Here is a 21496-nt window from a genome sequence, read left to right as displayed (position 1 = left end):
GCATGTAAAAAATATTAATTTTAATATTTATTAAAATATTAATAAAATATTAATTTTGAGGCATGTAGAAAAATATTAATCTAGGGTAACCTAGAGTTGATAATAAATTTTGTGATAACTCAGATTATACTTCTTCCACAAGTGTAAATTCCCCTTAATAAGTATTATTCCTTCAACCTCTTTGAGTTAAATGAGTAGGATATTCAAGACACTGAGGAGAATACAAAAGAAATCAAACAGAGTCTAGTGAGGATGAGACAGATACACAGGTACCTAACAGATGAGGCCTAAGAGAAGCATCTAGAAAATACAACGTGGGATCTCCAAGGAGGGAAAACATTCTAATTGAGATGCAGGGTAGAAGAAGGACTAAAGAAAGAGACTCTCTTCCTGCAAGAGAGTCACTGGTTACTGACCTTAAAGATCAGTAGGTACTGTTTGTGTAGACAGGACAGGAAGGAGTAGCATGTGAGTGGGAACGTAAGCACAGTGCAGGAAGTGGGTGCTGGACAGACCAGTGCATGCAGAGAGTGAGCACAGTCGGTCAAACCACGGCAGCGAAAAATGAAAGCAGTTATGAAGTTTCTTATATTCTAGACTATGTTGCTTTTAATTCGGTAGACAAAACAGTGCTTTTAAAGCTTTTTTGGCGCAGGAATGATAGGGTCGGATATTTTTGTTGTTATTCAGTTGCTCAGTTGTGTCCGACTCTTTGCGACTCCATGGACTGCAATATACCAGGCTTCCCTCTCCTTCATTATCTCTCAGAGTTTGTTCAAATTCATTCCCATTGAGTCAGCGATGTTATCTAACCCTCTCATGCCCTGTCATCCCCTTCTCCTCCTGTCCTCAATCTTTCCCAGCATTAGGGTCTTTTCCAGTGAGTGGGCTCTTTGTATCAGGTAGCCAAAGTATTGGAGTTTCAGCTTCAGCATCGGTCCTTCCAAGGAACATTCAGGGTTGATTTCCTTTAGGATTGACTGGTTAGATATCCTTGCTGTCCAAGGGACTCTCAAGAGTCTTCTCAAGCACCAGAGTCCAAAAGCATCAATTCTTCAGTGCTCAGCTTTCTTTATACTCCAACTCTCACATCTATACATGACTACTGGAAAAACCATGGCTTTGACTAGATGGACCTTTGTTGTCAAAGTAATGTCTCTGCTTTTTAATACGCTGTCTAGGTTGGTCATAACTTTTCTTCCAAGGAGCAAATGTCTTTTAATTTCATGGCTGCAGCCACCATCTGCAGTGATTTTGGAGCCCAAGAAAATAAAGTCTGTCACTGTTTCCATTGTTTCCCCATCTATTTGCCATGAAGTGATGAGACCATATGTCATGATCTTCATTTTTTGAATGTTGAGTTTTAAGCCAACTTTTTCATTCTCCTCTTTCACTTCCATCAAGAGGTTCTTTAGTTCCTATTCACTTTTTGCCATAAGGGTGGTGTCATCTGCATATCTGATGTTATTGATATTTCTCTCAGCAATCTTGATTTCAGCTGTGAGTCAGCAGTATTTTGCACGATGTACTCTGCATATCAGTTAAGTAAGCAAGGTGACAATAAACAGCCTTGACGTACTCCTTTCCCAATTTTGAACCAGTGTGTTGTTCATGTTCTAAGTGTTGCTTCTTGACCTGCATACAGATCTCTCAGGTGGTCTAATATTCCCAGCTCTTCAAGAATTTTCCACAGTGTGTTATGGTCCACAGAGTCAAAGGCTTTAGTGTAGTTAATGAAGCAGAAGTAGATGTTTTTCTGGAATTCTTTTGCTTTTCCATGGTCCAGTGGATGTTGGCAATTTGATCTGTTGCTCTGCCTTTTTCTAAATCTGGCTTGTACATCTGGAAGTTCTCAGTTCGTGTATTGTTGAAGCCTAACTTGAAAAGATTTTGAGCATTACCTTGCGAACATGAGAAATGAATGCAAGTTTGCGGTAGTTTGAGCATTCTTTGGCATTGCCTTTCTTTGGGATTGGAATGAAAACTGACCTTTTCCAGTCCTGTGGCCACTGCCGCACTTCCCAAATTTGCTGCCATGTTCAGTGCAGCACTTTCACAGCATCATCTTTTAGGATTTGAAATAGCTCAGCCGGAATTCCATCACCTCCACTACTTTGTTCGTAGTGTTACTTCCTAAGGCCCACTTGACTTCACACTCTAGAATGTCTGGCTCTAGGTGAGTGACCACACCATCATGGTTATCTGGGTCATAAAGATCTTTTTTGTATAGTTCTTCTGTGTATTGCCACCTCTTCTTAATCTCTTCTGCTTCTGTTAGGTCCTTACTGTTTCTGTCCTTTATTGTGCCAGTCTTTGCATGAAATGTTCCTTTGGTGTCTCCTGTTTTCTTGAAGAGATGCCTAGTCTTTCCCATCCTATTGTTTTCCTCTATTTCTTTGCATTCTCTTAATAAAGCTTTCTTTTCTCTCCTTTCTGTTTCTTGGAAATCTGCATTCAGATGGGTATATCTTTCCCTTTCTCCTTTGCCTTTTGCTTTTCTTCTTTTCTAAGCTATTGGTAAGGCCTCCTCAGATAATCATTTTGTCTTTTTTATTTATTTTCCTTGGGGATGGTTTTGGTCACTGCCTCCTGTACAGTGTTACTTACCTTCATCCATCGTTCTTCAGGTACTCTAGCAGATCTGACCCCTTGAGTCTGTCACCTCCTCTATTTGGAGGTGTTTAAGTTAGTATTAATAAGCATGACAAATGGAATTGTAGTAAATATGTGACAGTGAGCTAGGAAGGCAGAAGAGAAAGAAGTTTCCTTGTGACAGTTAAAGAAGGCTGAATCAAGGAGATTTCTGTGTAAACTGCTTCGGTTGATACTGTCAGCTTTCACATATGAGGAGTTGTTGTTTTCTCCTGTTTGCAAAACGCTTTACAGATTTCCAGAGGACTTAATATATTTATTTTTAGCTCAAAAAGTTGTGACTTACTGCACTCTTTCAGTAGTTTTAAATAAAATGATTTTGTCTGATGAAATAGGTACAGGTGGGAACATAGAATTCAGAATGAAATAATATTAAATCTTGCCATCCAGCCACTTTAGAGAAACAGAAGTGCAAACATCACTTTATTACCTGCATTTTTAGGCCCTTTACTGTTTGCTCATATGTATAATCTATTAATAAGTAGTCAGTATTCATTTGCACTCTTACTATGTGTAAAGCATTGAAGGAATGTCCTATAAAATGAGGAAATCAGTCTTTGTCCCGAAAAAACTCAATGTGGAATACAATAGAAACTTATATTCTGATAGTTCCCTTTTATTTTATAATTGTTGAAATTTTACTAGGTGTCAACAATACATTAGGTACTTGCTCCTGTTAAATAATTGCATATAAACCTATGTGACATTTTCCAGAATGAATTTTAAATGTATTTATGACAGAAACATCACAGAGTTTTGATTGCAGGAATCAAATTGTATCCATTCTGGCAACAATTAATTGCACAGTACTCCAATTAAGGGTGACTTTATATGCCTATTATACAATGAGCATTTGTGGCTTGATACATGTATTTGTTGGTTAAAGGGATTTTTAATGTTTAAAGTTTTTCACTGATCTGTACAAAAGTAATATCGACTTAGAAATTTCTTGTCGTAGCAAAATCTAAGAAACTCTACCTTGTTCTGTTGTTTCATCCATAGTCATAACCTATGATAAAATTAAAGATTTATTGATATTTTTAACATAGTTCATCTCTAGTGTATTGAATGTAATGAGAAATGAAAAACTAGCACAGGGTGTTTTTTTTTAGAGTGATAACTTGAATGATATAAAATTTATATTGTGTAGCTTTGAACTGCAAACATTGATACATTTCAAATGGATTCTTTAAACACGTTCCTATTCTTAAGTTGACAAGGATGAATGTGGCTGTTTGACTTCTAAAGCTTCAACATCATTTTAGAACATTGAGGCAAGGGGAAAGAAATTGGTAGGTTACTCATTGGGTTATCTAGAACTATTCAAGTTACATCACATCCTTAGAGCTTCATGATAAAACCCTAATCATTACTTAACGATCTTAAAATATATTTAATCTGTCTCTTCAAGGTTATTCTTTTCTTTTTTTCTTTTAAATTGCTTTAATTTCACATTGTTGGATTAGTGAAGAGCAGTTGTTCAGTTCCCATAATGTGACTGAGCAACCTGGAAATCAGAATTCCTGAATTCTGAGTAATTAAACGCTGGCTGTTGTATATTATGAGCAAGGTAACAGTTTTGGTTTGTGTTGCTCACACACTGAAAACTATGTTTAAAGTTGCTTGCTCTTTGAAAGTCAGACCAGATCTCTAATTGCCAGTAGTGCTGAAGCTTTGACCTTGAAAGAACAAAGGCATTTCTGATTATACTCCTGTGTTATTTTGTCAAGAACTTTAGAAATGTTCTGTTAACCCCAGAGAGATATAATTTATTTGGGAGGAATTGAAACAAGAATTGCACCCAGTGCTCCTTTTTTCCCTTATTGAATCCTTACAGAGAGTGCTAACTTTTCAATAAAAACTCATCATGTTTGGAAACTTATTATCTAGTTAATCTGTATCTGATTTATAGAAACTATAGCATCTCCCCTCAGTATGTTTAAGAATCATGCTGTTTGTTTTTTTTTTTTTTTTGCACATAACTTGGTAGTATTTTGGGTAGTGGCAGAAAATCACTATGGTTCTTCTAAGTAAATTATATGATATTCCACTTGTTCGAATAAGCTGAAACGATACATTCTTTTCAAAATTACAGAATGTCTGAGAGCTGCTATTGTTTTAAGCTCCTCCAGAAGTTAAAATTCTAAACTAACCCTTTGATTTCCTTTCAGGTCTTTTCCAATGGTCACCTGGGAAGTGAGGAATATGATGTTCCTCCCCGGCTTTCTCCTCCCCCTCCAGCTGCCACCCTTCTCCCCAGCATCAAGTAAGGATTTCTGGATTTGGAGATCAATTTTCCATGCATAAAGTTGCTGTCCAGAGTGGTTTTGAGGTTCTCAGTATGAAAAGTACAGGGTGAATAAAAGTGCATCAATGAAAATGAACCAGTTGGATTTTTAAAGTAAAGTAACAGAAATCAGATCCTTTCTGATTCTTTGCTGATAATGACAGCATTTTTGAGACTTATATGCACTCTGAGATTACACAGAAACCAACAGAGAAAAAGCTAAGTCTTCCCTACATCCAGACGGAGGCTCCAGTAGCACAGTGCTCTCCTTCCCACCCCTGTCTCTTCCTCAGAAGTGTCACATTTATGCCAGCTACCCAGTTTGACATCATAAAATGATGTTTGGTTCCTCCAATATTCTCATTTCTCAAATCCATTCAGCCACCCATCCCTGTTGATTGTTCTTTTGAGTTTTTCATATTCATCTAATCTTCCCCTTTGCACTAGTTTTGGCTTATAACAGGCCAACTGAAATAGCCTTCTACCTGATCTCAGAATTAACATCAATGGATTTTAAAGCTAGAAAAATTAGTTTAACCAAATGTCTCATTTGGAAAATAGGGACACAAGAAGCACATCAGATAGTTAAGTTATAGTGTCTACCCAAATAAAACCTGGAGAAAACCAAATCTGATTGCCATTCTCCTCCTCCTTATATTAAATCCAGCTGCTTGTCTCCCATCCAGTATATGTTATTCATATAGCTGATTTAATTTAAATTCTGCTTTCCACAAATCACTTTCCTACTCAAAACCCAACACTGTTCTTTCTTTCCTTTTTAATTAATTCTGTGCTCTCCTGCTATCAGTAAGATCCACAGAATTCTACTCAACTATTGTTCGGGAATTCCTAATGCTTGCCCTCTAACCTTGTCTTGATTTTTTTCTGGTTTTGTGCATCCGTACAGTTCCCTCCTATGCACCAAACTTTCAGAATCTTGATTCTCAAGATCCTTATGAAAACTTCTGAGACTTCTGTTATAGTGATGATAAAAAGACCGAATCTCATTCCTCTTCCTCCTCAAGTTTATTTTCTACACATTTAATTATGAACTTTAGTGTTTTCTGATATTAAAGTGCTTCTCCACATTAAAAAGATTATAACGTTTTAAGGGCAAAAACGTTTTCTTGTAATCTCTGCCTTTCCTTTAATACCTTACAACAATTGTTATTTAGTGAGTATACTAAGAATGCTTTGTTGCTTCTATTATCTGCCAAGTCCCTCATTTCTAATTGAACATCTTAGAGCATCTTCAGTCCTTCTTCTGCTGGTCACTGAATGCAAAAGAACAATAAACTAGATACCATGCCTGCATGTTAAGTCATTTTAGTTGTGTCTGACTCTTTGCAACTCCGTGGACCGTAGCCCACCAGTTTCCTCTGTCCATGGGATTCTCTAGGCAAGAATACAAGAGTGAGTTGCCATTTCCTCCTTCAGGGGATCTTCCTGAACCAGGGATCGAACCTGCATCTCCTGTATTGGCAGGCGGGTTCTTTACCACTAGCCCCAACTGGAAAGTCCATACCAGCTCCCAAGAAATTTACAGTCTGCTTTAAAATAAAGTTAATATACATAAAATCACAAAAGAACATCATGCAGTAAATTGTACGAATCTAACTTGTTAGTTTTTGTATATGCTTGGGGAAGAGTCCAGTATAGACTTAGTAAGTCAAGGATGTTTTTAGAGAAGTTGGAGATTTACTAAGTCATAGAGGATGGGCACGGGTGGGAAGGAGTGTCCATGAGGAAAAGCAGAGTGTGAAACTGACGTCATTTAGGGGAGAGTGGGGAACTAAGCTAATTGGACCATCCTCCAGTGGCCAGTTTTCCTGGAGCTGCCAGATATGTAGAAGACATGGAAGTTAGAAGCAAATATACATATTCTGTGTAGTAGGCTCTACATCAGTAATAACATATGATATTATAGCCCCAAATGAACTCTGGATATATGTATATACAATTAAATTCAGAGAATATCAGAAAATGAAGTACATAAAATCTGGCTACAATTAGAGATTAAAATTTTGCATTCTGTTTATTAAATTCATATTGGCAAATGGGATAAAAGGCAGAGGTTACAATTTGCTTCATTTATATTTAATATGAAGTGCTTGTTTTTCCTAAAAATAAAGAACAACAAGTTCATAGTAAACTGCATTTAATTGATATTTTTCTAACATTTCATTTTGTATATGTAGGTGGATATATTTTTGTCCCATTTACTCTTGATTTTTTTCCCTCAGAAACAATGTAGTTGCTTTATTTAACAGAAAAATACTTTAACAGTGCATCCTTAATAGCAAATTAATTTCCTATTTTGCATGCTGCAAATTAACCATAGTTAACATTACAAGTGTTGGCTTTTAATAGCATGTTTATCTCTTCATTTTATTATTTACTCTGATGTATGGGTAGCAGTTATTCATTGTAGAAAATATGGAAAATATATAAAGAAAGAAAAAAATTAAACAGATATATAAATTCAAGCATATACATACCCCAAATATCAATCAATGCCCAGCGTCTTAACATTTGACTTTTTTCGACTTTTTTACATGATTTAGATTATATTGTAGAGATACTTTCATGCTGTCCTTTGTCAATATTTTAATAAGCATTTTTCTTAATTATTTATACTATACTGTATTTATTATGAAACCAGGATGGAATTCTGAGGTGAATATTAGAATATTAATAAAATCAGACTTAGTCCCAGAGATGACTCCAGTATCAAGTATTTGTCTATCTTTCAACAAGGTAACTGCTCTGAGCCTCACTTTTCCTGTCTGGTAAATGAAGGGATCTGTTTATCTTAACTGATCTCTCAAATCCTTTGGGCTTCCGTGGTAGCTTGGTAAAAAACCTGCCTGCAATCCAGGAGGCGCAGGTTCAATCCCTGGGTCAGGAAGATCCCTTGGAGGAGGAAATGGCAACCCACTCCAGTATTCTTGCTTGGATAATCCCATGGACATAGAAGCCTGGCAGGCTACACAGTCCATGGGGTTACAAAAGAGTCAGATACAACTTAGCAACCAAACAAAATTAAATCCTTTAGAACTTCAACTTTTTAGGTTCCATGCAGTGGTTTTCTAAGAGAAAGTTATCTAAAGTATTAATTACAGATGCATACTTGGCAACTTGAATGTCCATTTATAGTTAGTTAGTTGGTTGTATCCCATTTTTGAAGCCGGTGTAAATTGGATTACTACTCTGGGTTTTTTTATTTGCTTGCTTTGTTTTTGGTTATTTCAGCTTCATTAGAGTGTATAACCAGAGTACAATGAGTACAGATTCTCAGCCCTGGAGAACTATAGAACTGAGGTCTTAGCAAAATGTCACTCAGTGATATAAGGATATTGGATATTCAAGTCCCTGTTTCCACATTAGTGTCTTAGTGCATGGCTCAAAATTAGGCCAAAGCAAAATAACCCACTGCTACCCAACATAGGGGCTTCCCTGGTGACTCAGATGGTAAAGAACCTACCCAACACAGACTTTTGACAGTCCTCCCACATGTTGAAAGCCCCAATGGTGAATTCAATAATGCCACACCTAATATCTACTTTTAAATCTATACTGTGTTATTAATATTTACTGAAGTGTAATTGTCAAATTATTTGATGTTACTCTGATTCCCATTATATTGATGGAAGAGGTTACTCTGTGATAGTGTTTACTTTCTTGTAAAACAGTATGATTTTGTGAATTTTATGGTGTAATTTATCTGGTGACCTAGAAGAATATAGAATTAATTTTTAAAATATATTCTCGTAAAAGTAAGCTGAAACTACTAGTGTGTGTGTGTGCTTAGTCGCTCAGTTGTGTCCAACTCTTTGCAACTCTGTGGACTGTGGCCCACCAGGTGCCTCTGTCCCAGGCAAGAATACTGGAGTGGGTTGCCATGTCCTCCTCCAGGGGATCTTCCCAACCCAGGGATCGAACCCAGGTCTTCTCCCTTGCAGGTGGTTCTCTACTGTCTGAGCCACCAGGGAAGCCCAAAAATACTGGAGTGAGTAGCCTATCCCTTCTCCAGGGAATCTTCCCAAGCCAGGAACTGAACCAGAGTCTCGTGCATTGCAGCAGATTCTATAGCAGCTGAGCTACAAGGGAAGCCCAACTAGTGTGTATAGATTTATTTACTTTTTCCTTAAATGTTTCTATTTAAGATGATTGACACTTAGCTATAAATTCTTAAATAAATGCTTGAAATATGGAAGGAAAGTTATGACCAACCTAGATAGCATATTCAAAAGCAGAGACATTACTTTGCCAACAAAGGTCTGTCTGGTCAAAGCTATGGTTTTTCCAGTGGTCATGTACGGATGTGAGAGTTGGACTGTGAAGAAAGCTGAGCGCTAAAGAATTGATGCTTTTGAACTGTGGTGCTGGAGAAGACTCTTGCGAGTCCCTTGGACTGCAAGGAGATCCAACCAGTCCATCCTAAAGGAGATCAGTCTTGGGTGTTCATTGGAAGGACTGATGCTGAGGCCGAAACTCCAATACTTTGGCCACCTCATGCGAAGAGTTGACTCATTGGAAAAGACTCTGATGCTGGGAGGGATTGGGGGCAGGAGGAGAAGGGGACAACAGGATGAGATGGCTGGATGGCATCACTGACTTGATGGACATGAGACTGGGTGAACTCCAGGAGTTGGCGATGGACAGGGTGGCCTGGCGTGCCGCTATTCATGGGGTTGCAAAGAGTCGGACACGACTGAGTGACTGAATTGAACTGAACTGAATGTGGGTAATTGTAATTTAGGGGAAGAAGGAAAAATTTATGTAGATTCTTTTCATTGTAGTGTCAGGTTTTATCTTGAGATAATTTGATTTTTCAAAATTAAATGAAACCTGAGAGTTGGACTGTGAAGAAGGCTGAGCACTGAAGAATTGATGCTTTTGAACTGTGGTGTTGGAGAAGACTCTTGAGGGTCCCTTGGACTGCAAGGAGATCCAACCAGTCCATTCTGAAGGAGATCAGCCCTGGGATTTCTTTGGAAGGAATGATGCTAAAGCTGAAGCTCCAGTACTTTGGCCACCTCATGTGAAGAGTTGACTCATTGGCAAAGACTCTGATGCTGGGAGGGATTGGGGGCAGGAGGAGAAGGGGACGACAGAGGATGAGATGGCTGGATGGCATCACGGACTTGATGGACATGAGTCTGAGTGAACTCCAGGAGATGGTGATGGACAGGGAGGCCTGGCGTGCTGCGATTCATGGGGTCACAAAGAGTCGGACACGACTGAGCGACTGAACTGAACTGAAGTGAAACAATTAAAAATATTTGTTTAACTTTACACAAGATGTTGGCCAATAAGCAAAAGTATTATTATGGGTATTAATGAAATAATTACTTCAGGTAAGATAATGTTCTGAAATGCTGAGGAATATCATTTTTTAAAAGAATATTCTTTTTGTTTCTTGTCTTTTATAAATAGACCTTTTGTACTTTTGACTTACTAAGCTTTTAAATATACAATATTAAATTGAATCAATATTACTTCATAGTTTCGTAAAAAAGGTTTTTTGTTGTGGGAGGTGGTAGTGTTGAACATTGTTATAGATTTTTCTAAACAGTTAAGGTGCTAATGTTTTCAGTTCAGTTCAGTCGCTCAGTCGTGTCCAACTCTTTGTGACCCCATGGACCACAGCATGCCAGGCCTACCTGTCATCACCAACTCCCGGAGTTCATTCAAACTCACGTCCATCGAATCGGTGATGCCATCTAGCCATCTCATCCTCTGCCGTCCCCCTTCTCCTCCTGCCCTCAGTCTTTCCCAGCATCGCGGTCTTTTCAAATGAGTCAGCTCTTCGCACCAAGTGACCAGAAGTATTGGAATTTCAGCTTCAACATCAGTCCTTCCAATGAACACCCAGGACTGATCTCCTTTAGGATGGACTGGTTGGATCTCCTTGCAGTCCAAGAGACCCTCAAGAATCTTATCCAACACCACAGTTCAAAAAGCTCAATGAATAGAGAATACAAGTTTTGCCTTACTATTCTGTTTTCCTTCAGTTGCATGTACTGACTGGAGATTCAGAGTCAATAAGATAAAGTCCCATCCTCATTGGAATTTGTGTTCTAGTTAGGGAGAACAGCAAGTAAACAAACAACCATAGTATATTGTCAGGTTGTGGTAAGTGCTGGAAGGAAAAATAAACCAGGGAAAGAGATAAATAGTGATAAGGAAGGTTTATATTTTGGTTGAGGTCATCAGGAAAGGTAATACTGAACAGAAACCTGAAAGAAGGCAGCAAGCATTGAGGCTATCAGGGTGAAGAGCATAAAGGGTTAGAACTCGAGTACAGAACAGTGAAGCAGGTATATCCCTTTGGCATATCTGGAGAAGAGCAAGAGGGACAGGAGAGCTGAAGTTGAGTACAGTAGGCAGGAGCTAAATCATACATTGCCTTTAAGGCCGTGAGAGAACTCTAGTTTGATACGTTTTAGGATCGGACGTGACTGAAGCAACTTAGAAGCAGCAGGAGCCATTAAGGGCTTTGATCAATGTTGGGACTTGATGCTGGTTTGTGTGTTTAAAGAGCTTCACTCGGTGCTATGTGAACCATCTTTAGGACAGCAGAAATGGGAGCAGAGAGACCAGTGAGAGTGTAGTCGTCTGATGCGGTGACCCAGTAAGAGATGGCCAGGGCTTTGACCAGAATGATGCTGATGGAGTTACATGGCCCACCTTGGGTTGTATTTTGATCCAACAGTACCTGTTAATAAACTGGATGTCTGTGAGGTATGATAAATCAGGGATGATTCTTGTATAGGTTTTTTTGTTAAAGAAACTGAGTGAATGGGTTGGTGCCATTTATCAGATGGAGGGAGATTGGAGAAGGAGCAGGTGTGGCTGAGGGGGCAAAGGTGGTAAATTTAAGACTTAAGGATTTGTTGAGTTTCAGGTGCCAATTACACACATGTGTCCAAATAGTGATCCTGAGGGGACAGTTGGACATACTATCAAAGCTTTAAACTTTATATTATATATAAGCAAATTCATGGGAGAAGGGATATTTTTGTTTTGTTTTGCTTGGTTTTGACTGGGGAGTGAAAAAGAGAAGAAATTACTATGCCACAGCAGCTATTAAAGCAAACATCGCATTGTAATTTTTAAAAACTTAAGGGAAAGAAGCTTGATGGAAATTTTTCATCTTCTATAGGGTGCGTACCAGGCTTCATTGTTTATAGTTAACGGCAAAAAAGCAGGAAAACATGTTCTGTTATTGTTCACTTGAGGATCTGTGTAGACAGTATGCATTTCACTTTTACCTTAATCCTGTTTATATTTAATGATAAGATTAATTTCATTGATTTACAGATAAGATGGTAGAAAACTTCAGATGGAAGATCAAGTTGTAATTAAAACTACTCTTTTCTTTACCCTAGTGAGTGAACAGTGATGCTCTCTTGTTAATTTTTGAACCTGCTTTTATTCAAGTAAAAATATTTTCAATATTTGTCAAGACGATGCATTAGATTGTTTCTTTTTTGTTTGCTTTACCTTGGGTAGATGGAAAGTTGCACTATTATTGAAGATGGCAGTTCTTTGTAAGTTACAATTGACCTAATGTGTAAGGAATGGTATCACTGGGTCCTTCTTTTCGGTTTGTTCACTATGATTGCTGTGGCATTCTCTCATTGAGTATTGTGTAGAAATGCGTGTGCATTTGGTTTTGACTCACTGATACAACTCAGTATTTGAAACTCAGACTTTATTTTTTTCTGCATATTCCTGTTGATTTATAAATTTTGTTCAAATCTCCTGCAAAGCAACTTGACCATCCTAACATGTTTTCTAATGTTTTGTGATGGATCCCTAAAACCTACTTGTTGACACAGTGATGAAAAGAATTGAGGGCTACAAGTGTCTCAACAGAAAGAGAATATATGGAAAAGGTAAAAAACACTATGGGTATTATCTTTCTCCTTTTTATTTTAGTTTTATAATATCTAAATTCATACAGTATTATAATCTCTCTCTCTCATCCTTTGAGGGGAAAATGACATTTGGAGGATGGCTATAATCTGGGTGTGGGAATGCCACTAATTTCACTAATCTTTCATTTTCTCTGAGTGAAAGCTAAGATGAAAACTGGTATTAACATTAATCCCAGTAATCTGACAAATTTACTTGTAATTTGCTATACAACTGATTTATGCTCACAAATAATTAGAAGCCTTAGACAGAAATGTGAGCCACTACATTCTATTTAAATATACAATCTAAACTATATTCCTCATACTGTCTTTTTTTTGTCCCACAGAGGCATAGTTTATCATATATTCTCCATTTACCCATGAATATATTGATCGTTCATAGAAAAGGCATGTGGTTAGAATGAGATTTTTATTTTCACATTAAGCACAGGCATCTTGACGTATTCCACCACATTCGAACATTTCTTGTTTCTGTCAACATTTCTCTGTAGGTGCAAATAGAATTAGATAAGTAATTTGAAAGCCACTAGGGATATTAAGCATATTTGTGAAAGATGCCTATCTGCAATATCTTAAATGAGTTAAAGTGAATTTATGAACTTTAAATGAAAATTTTCCAGTTGTTAAAGCATAATTTTCTACAGTAAAATTCACTCTGCCTTATTAGGGTACAGTCTTGTGAGTTTTGGCAAATTCTGAGTCATGTATTCACCACCACAGTTCAGAACAGTTCCTCACTCCAAAAAAATCCCCCAGGCCCTGTGTCAATTTCTTCCATTACCCACCCCTTGGAAGTTATCAGTCTGATTTGTGTCCATCTAGTTTTGCTTCTTCCAGAAGGTCATATAAACAGAATCATACAGTTAGTTACAGTCTCTTTTGAGTTTGGCTTCTTTCTACTTAGCACAGGGAATCTGACATTCATCCAAGCTGTCAAGCTTATCAATAGTTTGTTTCTTTTTTATTGTCCAGAGTAGGTATTCCATTGTAAAACACAGTGTGGTTTACCCGTCCCTCTACTGAGGGACATTTGAGTTGTCTCAGTTCAGTTCAGTCGCTCAGTCGTGTCTGACTCTGTGACCCCATGAATCGCAGCACACCAGGCCTCCCTGTCCATCACCAACTCCCGGAGTTTACCCAAACTCATATGCATCGATCGAGTCAGTGATGCCATCCAGCCATCTCTAGTTATTGGCAATTATAAGTAGTGATACTTTTAATGTCATTGTGAAGTTTTTAATGTTCAACATGTTATTGGAAGATTAGATTCTCAAAAAGAAAGTTTTCTGAACATTTATCGTTCTTGATTTCTAAAACAGTCCCCTTGAAGTGTTAGGAATGAATATTGAGCCTGGATAAGTTAACGTAAAAATTAATTTAAAATTTGTTTCTCCAGCTTAAAAGAAAGTTAGTAAAAGTGTTTATACTTAAGGCTTACATTTGGCCTAATAATATACCACCCTGATTCTTCTTGATGTCATGAAAAGAATCCTCAAAATAGTATGTATGTTTATAGAGCACACTCTGAGATGCTGGGGAGATGGCTTACAGGTGGCACACATGTAATCCTCATATCAAATACAGCTGGATTATGTGTTACCACTTTGCTGGGCTGTGATTTCTCTGAGTTGGGTGTTTTCTCTGTTAGGACCAGGATAATTAGTATAAGACCTCTGGACTAACGTATATCCCAGGCTCTGAATATTCAACTTTAATAAAAGATATTTTTTAAAACCTTACCTTCAGAGATTATTTAAAGCTTGTTACATGTAGAAAATAAGCAAAATAATATATTTCAAACATTTTCTACATTATAAAAGGATGCTAAAAATAGCTTTCTTTCTTATAACAGTTTGGCCATGTATCTCTCTAACAGCCTCTCCTTTTTGTCTGAAAGCCGTGAGTGCTCTGTGGGACACAACCCGCCAGATCTTGGTTGACTCAGGGTCTAACCTTAAGCATTTTGCAATTAAGACAGAAAAATAAGGAAGACATAGATTACTATATAGAAAACACAGTGTCAGTGAATGAACATTTACTAAATACACATAATAGAAAATATTAAAATTCAAAGAAAGTTACTGTTTTGTGGGGCAACGTCACAGGAGGTTCATCTATAAACCGTAAAGATGGATGTTCCTACTTTGCTTTGGCTCTGGAAAAACTGTTGAACTAATCAAGGTATCAGGAACTGCTCAAATAAAGGGGAAAAAGTACTTAGTAAGGGTGATGTTTGAGGTATAAGTTATATAGGTAAAGCCAAAGGGCTATGCAGATGGTCACCCCTCTGATTATATACCTGTGAAATCAGGAATGTTGAAGGCTGTAGAGGAGTATATCTGTGAGCCTTCAGTTCAAAATGCAAAAATCACTAAGAAAAGCATTAGAAAATATATTATTGTTCTGTTTCAAGTGTGCGCACGCAGAAAGTGGATGTATTTCTCACTAAAGGTTTAAATAGCACACGCTGAATTTAACGAGAGGTGTAGGCTGTGGGAAGGATGGCTGTGTATCTTCAGTACTGTGTGTCCTTGTGCATTACCAGTGTATTAACTCAGAAATGACAGCCACAGTGCAGAGCACTCTGTGAATGTATGATGATAATAGAAAGGGAATGAAGTACTGGCTGTAAATGGAAGGATGGTTTACCTGGCAGCTTTAACTTGGAACCAGCCAAATAAAATTGCTCTATTTTATTCCTTTGGTATCCTAAAAATTTCCCATAAGCTAAATCAATGAGTGAACCTTTCCCCATGTCACATAAATTATTTTCTCTACTACCAGAAGTAAACATACATGATAGTTAACAAAAGTTCTTAAACTTAATTTTACCACTTACCTGATTGCAAGTAAAGCTGAACCTATATTTTGAATGAGTTTTTGAAGGCAAAAAAACACACAAAATTCCAAAAATAATTACAAATAGTGTAATAATTTTCATAAATTGAGATTTCTTTTGTGGTATTTTATATACAATAAAAATTTATAGACAAATTTACAAATTTTATATGAAAATTATCTGTTCATACCTTTCTTACTAATATTTTAATTTTATTGGAGTATAATTGATTTGTAGTGATGTGTTATTTTCAGGTGAACAGACTAATTCAGTTATATATTCATACATCTGTTCTTTTTTGGATTCTTTTATTAACACTTTATTTTTTAGAGCCATTTTGATTCACAGCAATATTCAGGAGAAGGTACAGATATTTTCTGTATAGCCCCCACACATGCCTGAAAGTGTTAGTCACACAGTTGTGTCCGACTCTTTGCGATCCTATGGACTATAGCCTGCCAGGCTTATCTGTCAGTGGGATTCTCCAGGCAAGAATACTGGAGTGGGTAGCCATTCCCTTCTCCAAGGGACCTTCCCGACCCAGGGGTAGAACGTGGGTCTCCTGCGCTGCAGTGAGATTCTTTAACTGTCTAAGCCACCAGGGAAGCCCCTACACATGCCTCCCCATCTTCATTTTCAATGACCTTCGTCATAGTGGCCAATTAGTTCAGTCGCTCAGTCGTGTCCGACACTGCGACCCCATGAATCGCAGCACGCCAGGCCTCCGTGTCCATCGCCAACTCCCGGAGTTCACCCAAACTCATGTGCATCGAGCTGGTGATGCCATCCAGCCATCTCATCCTCTGTCGTCCCCTTCTCCTCCTGCCCCCAATCCCTCCCAGCATCAGGGTCTTTTCCAATGAGTCAACTCTTCGCATGAGGTGGCCAAAGTATAGTGATAACTTCATTAAAAATGGTGAACCTGCATTTACACATAATCACCCCAAGTTCACAGTTTACATTCCTTTTTTTAAGTGATAGCAATTGCTTTTATTTTTCCCTTCAGAACTAAGATCAATTTTGTATAAAAATTTACGTAATACTGAATAAAAGCACTGGAATAGTATTCTTATATATTGGCTTATTTTTAACTAGAATATTACACTGATATAAAAAGTCTGCATTAAAAATACAATAAAGAAGAGAAATAAAGTCTATTTAGAACTTTATTAAGATGGTGATAAGTGGGATATCAGGATATCTAGGCCTTTTTTTAGATTTAGATACGAAGCAAATGCCAAAGACTTTCCTTAAAGTACATTTAAGCTAATTAAGGCGATGGCACCCCACTCCAGTACTCTTGCCTGGAAAATCCCATGAATGGAGGAGCCTGGTGGGCTGCAGTCCATGGGGTTGTGAAGAGTCGGACACGACTGAGCGACTTCACTTTCACTTTTCACTTTCATACACTGGAGAAGGAAATGGCACCCCACTCCAGTGTTCTTGCCTGGAGAATCCCAGGGACGGGGGAGCCTGGTGGGCTGCCGTCTAGGGGGTCACACAGAGTCCGACATGACTGAAGCGACTCAGCAGCAGCAGCAGCAGCAGGATAGCTCAGCTGGTAAAGAATCTGCCTGCAGTGTGGGAGACCTGGGTTCGATCCCTGGGTTGGGAAGATCCCCTGGAGAAGGGAAAGGCTACCCACCCACCCCAGTATTCTGGCCTAGAGAATTCCATGGACTATATAGTCCATGGGATCACAAAGAGTCAGACCCAACTGAGTGAAACACTTCACTCCACAGTAAGTTTTAGCAGTAAAATATTAGATGCCCTTTGCTTTTGCATTTTCTTCAGGATACTCCATCTATTGATTTGCAGCTAAACAGGGGGTGGGGTGGGGGGGGAACTACCTTGATTAAATTATCATTGAAGAGAAAATCAAACATCCAGATTTGATCTCAAAAATTGTCCTTTCTCATGTGATAGTACACTGCTTCTTTGAAAACTGTTAAATCTTTAGAATTAAGCTGGAACAAGCAGATAGAACATTCTTGACAATAATGAGTTTTGAATATTTGGTCAACAAATCTTTTTCTTTTATACAATATATGCCTCAGTTTCCTAGGGAAAAAAAATTCATTGTTCATGAAAGTATGTTAGGACATAGAAAGTATGTTTTTTTCATTTCTTCTGCTAACAGAACCCTTTCTGGCCATTGTGTTAGCTAAATTTATATCCATGTTTATAAGAATTTGTGAAACCTTAATGCTTGAAATCCCTGCTCTGATTCCCATCAGACCACCATTTCACAGTCCGTGTACTCAGTGGCCCTCATTCGGGATGTACATCTGTCTAGGTTACACCGTGGTAGGTGTGACCCGTAGGTTACAGGTATGTTAGCCTGTGCTCTGGCTGGCGACAGTGGAGTCCTGTCACCGCATCACTGTGCTTTGACTTCACCCTGAGCTGTCACTTTGAACTCCACGGTCGCTCAAACAAACAAGAATTCAAAAATCAGTATTGAAAGGGTCTTCGAAGATGGGCAAAAATAGACTTGAAAATTCATCTCTGAACCTCCTGGAGACTCTGATATATGGCTGAAATTTGAGAACCTTTAGGTTTTTCAGAATGTCTTCTTGTAATTGGCAGGGAGAAAAAGTCTTAAAGTTGTTTTCATTCAAACTAGTAAGGAGAAATAAAAATGAAAAAATTATTTGTCTTAATGGCTCATATACCAAAGGCCTCTTGCTCCCTCTACAGAAGGTGTTGCAAAATTGCAGTCACAAAGATTTTAAAAAAAAAAAAAAAGAAAGAGAAAGAAATTAATTATCTTGAGGTTCATGATTCACAAAATGTTTTGGATCCATATGTACCTCCAGTGTCTTGCAAATTGGTTGGTTGTCCTAAAGTTGGTTACAGTAGGTTTCTATGTTTCTACTTCAGTGTTTTTCAGTGGTGTCAGCAAGGGTTTAGAGTAAACTCCATTAACAATAACTGTTAAAAAAAAAAGTACTTTTTTCTGGGCTTGTTAATTGACTTTGTTTATTTACTCATATGAATGAGTAAAATGCTTGAAAAAATTTCTTTTTAGGAATTGCTTTACATATTTTCATTCTTTTTTATATAGCCAGGAAATTTGCACCATGAAAACAATGGACTCCACTTAAAGACTTAAGTTCTTTTATTATCTACTGCTAACTGTCCCAGTCATTTTTAGATCTTAGCTGTTGTTGGGGCAAAAATTAACAATCTGAATTGTAACTTCGCAGGAGAAAGAACTGTTTCATTAGTGAAATTGGATTTTTTTTGACTGTATGTAATACAGGAGACTGAAAGTTGACCTATAAATACTTAATGTATAAAACAACCATCCATGCATATATATCATCATCATCATTTACAAATTTAAGTTGGAACAAAATGTTAATATTTTACTAACTTTGATGTAAATAATTTTATGCCTTCACTTACAACTCTAGGACTTTTTCATTTTATTTGATAGGTTACTGGTTTCTCTTATTGTGTCATTTTGAAGTTAGAAGTATGAAAATGCTTTTATTTCATCAATAAGGTCTTAACAAAAGATTAAAAATCCTTTTCATTTGTATTTAGTGTAAGAATAGCCCTTAGGATGTTACCCTGTAATTAAAAAATGAACCCAAGTGACAACATAGATTCTTTGATTTAAATAGGTCACATCAGAGTTGCCTGTCCTAAATTATTATGCTAAAACTAGACTGGATTTTTTTTCCCACTCTGGTAGGTGTACTGGTCCATTAGCGAATTCCCTTTCAGAGAAAACAAGAGATCCGGTAGAGGAAGATGACGATGAATACAAGATTCCTTCATCCCATCCTGTTTCCTTGAGTTCACAACCATCTCATTGTCATAATGTAAAACCTCCTCCTAGGTAAGAATATGGTCCATTTTTTGGTCACCTCACATCTGGATAAGCATTATCATCTGTGGTATTTATTTTTAAACTGAATCACATGTGTCTACTGAAAAACCTTTTATTTCTTGCTCAAAACCTCTTCCACCTATAATACTGTTTTTCTCCATGACTTTCAGAGAAAACAAAAAGATGCAGATTTCCATTTAACTAGGAAGCCGTCTTACTAAATTAGTTGATTAATAAGTCTGATGGAATAATTTGTTGCCCCCCCTCCACAAAAAACAAATTATACTCTAGTAAAACTTTGCTGTAGGTTACATATAGTGGTGATTAATTCATGGATTTTCAAAAGTAAGCTCTTTTCAATGCTTTTTATCACTTCTAAGCACATATCTCATGAAGAAAAGCTATTACTTAGAAACTAAGTTACTATACCAACCTTCCTTAGAATTTTTCTTCATGATATAAGGACTAGTATAACATATTTATTTTCCTTTTTGATGTGCTACCTACTTCAGATCTCAAAGAATAGAAACAAATTATTTCACTTAACTGTTTTTACCAGGTACTATTTTACTTTCCCTTGGATTAAACAAGCATGTGAGGAATCGTGTTTGGCTTTCTTTTCTTCTTGTCAGCTGTTTATTCTTCCTCCTATGGAGACAGCCTCAGTCTTTGTTATTAAAAATGGGTGGTGTGTATCAAAATATTAGATTGTCTTTATGATTCTGCATTTATATGATTGAATTAGTAAATCATAATCTAGAAATACTTTGCCTTTTTTTTTTTTAACGTCTGACTTATTAACATTCAGTGAATGCTCAGTCATGTCTGACTATTTGTGACCCCATGGACTATAGCCTGCCAGGCTCCTCTGTCCGTGGGATATTCCAGGGAAGAATACTGGAGTGGGTAGCCATTTCCTTCTCCAAATATATATTTAGTACTCAAGAAGTCAAATCTCAGTTTCAGACTTCTTTCCTGAGCTCCAGTTTTCTTTGCATAATTACATCCCTGGAGCTCTGCCTGGTGTATGTGGAAGAGGGCTCAGCTGCTGCTCATGTCCCAGCCTTCTTGCCTTGCAGTATCTCTTTATTGACTGAGGAATAGGAGAGCTGTTGAACACTTCAGTCATCTATGTCATCTTTACTTAGTATGCCACTTCTTTTTGAGGTCAAGTCAGTCAACAGAGTGTTTTATGAGTGGAGTGTTCCTTTCTTTCCAGAAGAAATAACTAAAAAAAAATCTTTTGATGCCTTTCTTCAAGTATTGTACTATAATATTTGGGAAAAGAGAAGTAAATTTCCATTTAAAGCAGAGATCTGCCTTAATGAATTTCATGGTTAGAATTATCACAATTCAGCACTCTACACAATTATTAACCAGGGTTATTAACACTTAGCCGTCCAGCGCTTCATATTTCAAAGTGTTATTCGCTCAGTCATGTCTTTTGTGACCCCGTGGACTGTTGCCTGCCAGGCTCCCCTGTCCATGGGATTCTCCAGGAAAGAATATTGGAGTGGGTTGTTGTTCCCTCCTCCAGGGATTCTTCCCAACTCAGGGAGCAAATTCAGGTCTTCCACATTACGGGCAGATTCTTTACCGTCTGAGCTCAGAAGATCCTGGGTTGGGAAGATCCCCTGGAGAAAGGGGATGGCCACCCATGCCAGTATTCTTGCCTGGAGAATCCCATGGACAGAGGAGCCTGGCGGTCAACAGTCCTTGGGATCACAAAGAGTAGGACATGACTGAGTGACTAACACTTTCACATTTCACAGTGAAAACCAAAGTGTTCTTTTGCAGATTGCTGGCCTTTAGGGCATTTATTGGTAAAACAGTATCATTGAGAAGACAGAGAAATAACTGAAAGATAATAATTTATTATGTTAGAAGAGCAAAATATCCATTGCTCTTATTAGAGAAAAAAGTTACTCCTT

General features: G+C 37.6%; 1 protein-coding gene across 1 annotated transcript in view; it reads left to right on the top strand.

The window, feature by feature from the left end:
* CBLB (Cbl proto-oncogene B) overlaps nucleotides 1-21496 on the top strand; it is a 218930-nt gene that overhangs the window by 173214 nt on the left and 24220 nt on the right. Inside the window, exons 13-14 of the mRNA XM_052645842.1 lie at nucleotides 4824-4918; nucleotides 19428-19574. Of these exons, the coding sequence (XP_052501802.1) occupies nucleotides 4824-4918; nucleotides 19428-19574 (242 nt within the window). The remainder of the gene's footprint in view (nucleotides 1-4823; nucleotides 4919-19427; nucleotides 19575-21496) is intronic.

This window comes from Budorcas taxicolor, chromosome 1 (assembly GCF_023091745.1).
Source record: "Budorcas taxicolor isolate Tak-1 chromosome 1, Takin1.1, whole genome shotgun sequence".
NCBI classification, from domain to species: domain Eukaryota; kingdom Metazoa; phylum Chordata; class Mammalia; order Artiodactyla; family Bovidae; genus Budorcas; species Budorcas taxicolor.
This window is presented reverse-complemented; position numbering and strand designations above follow the sequence as displayed.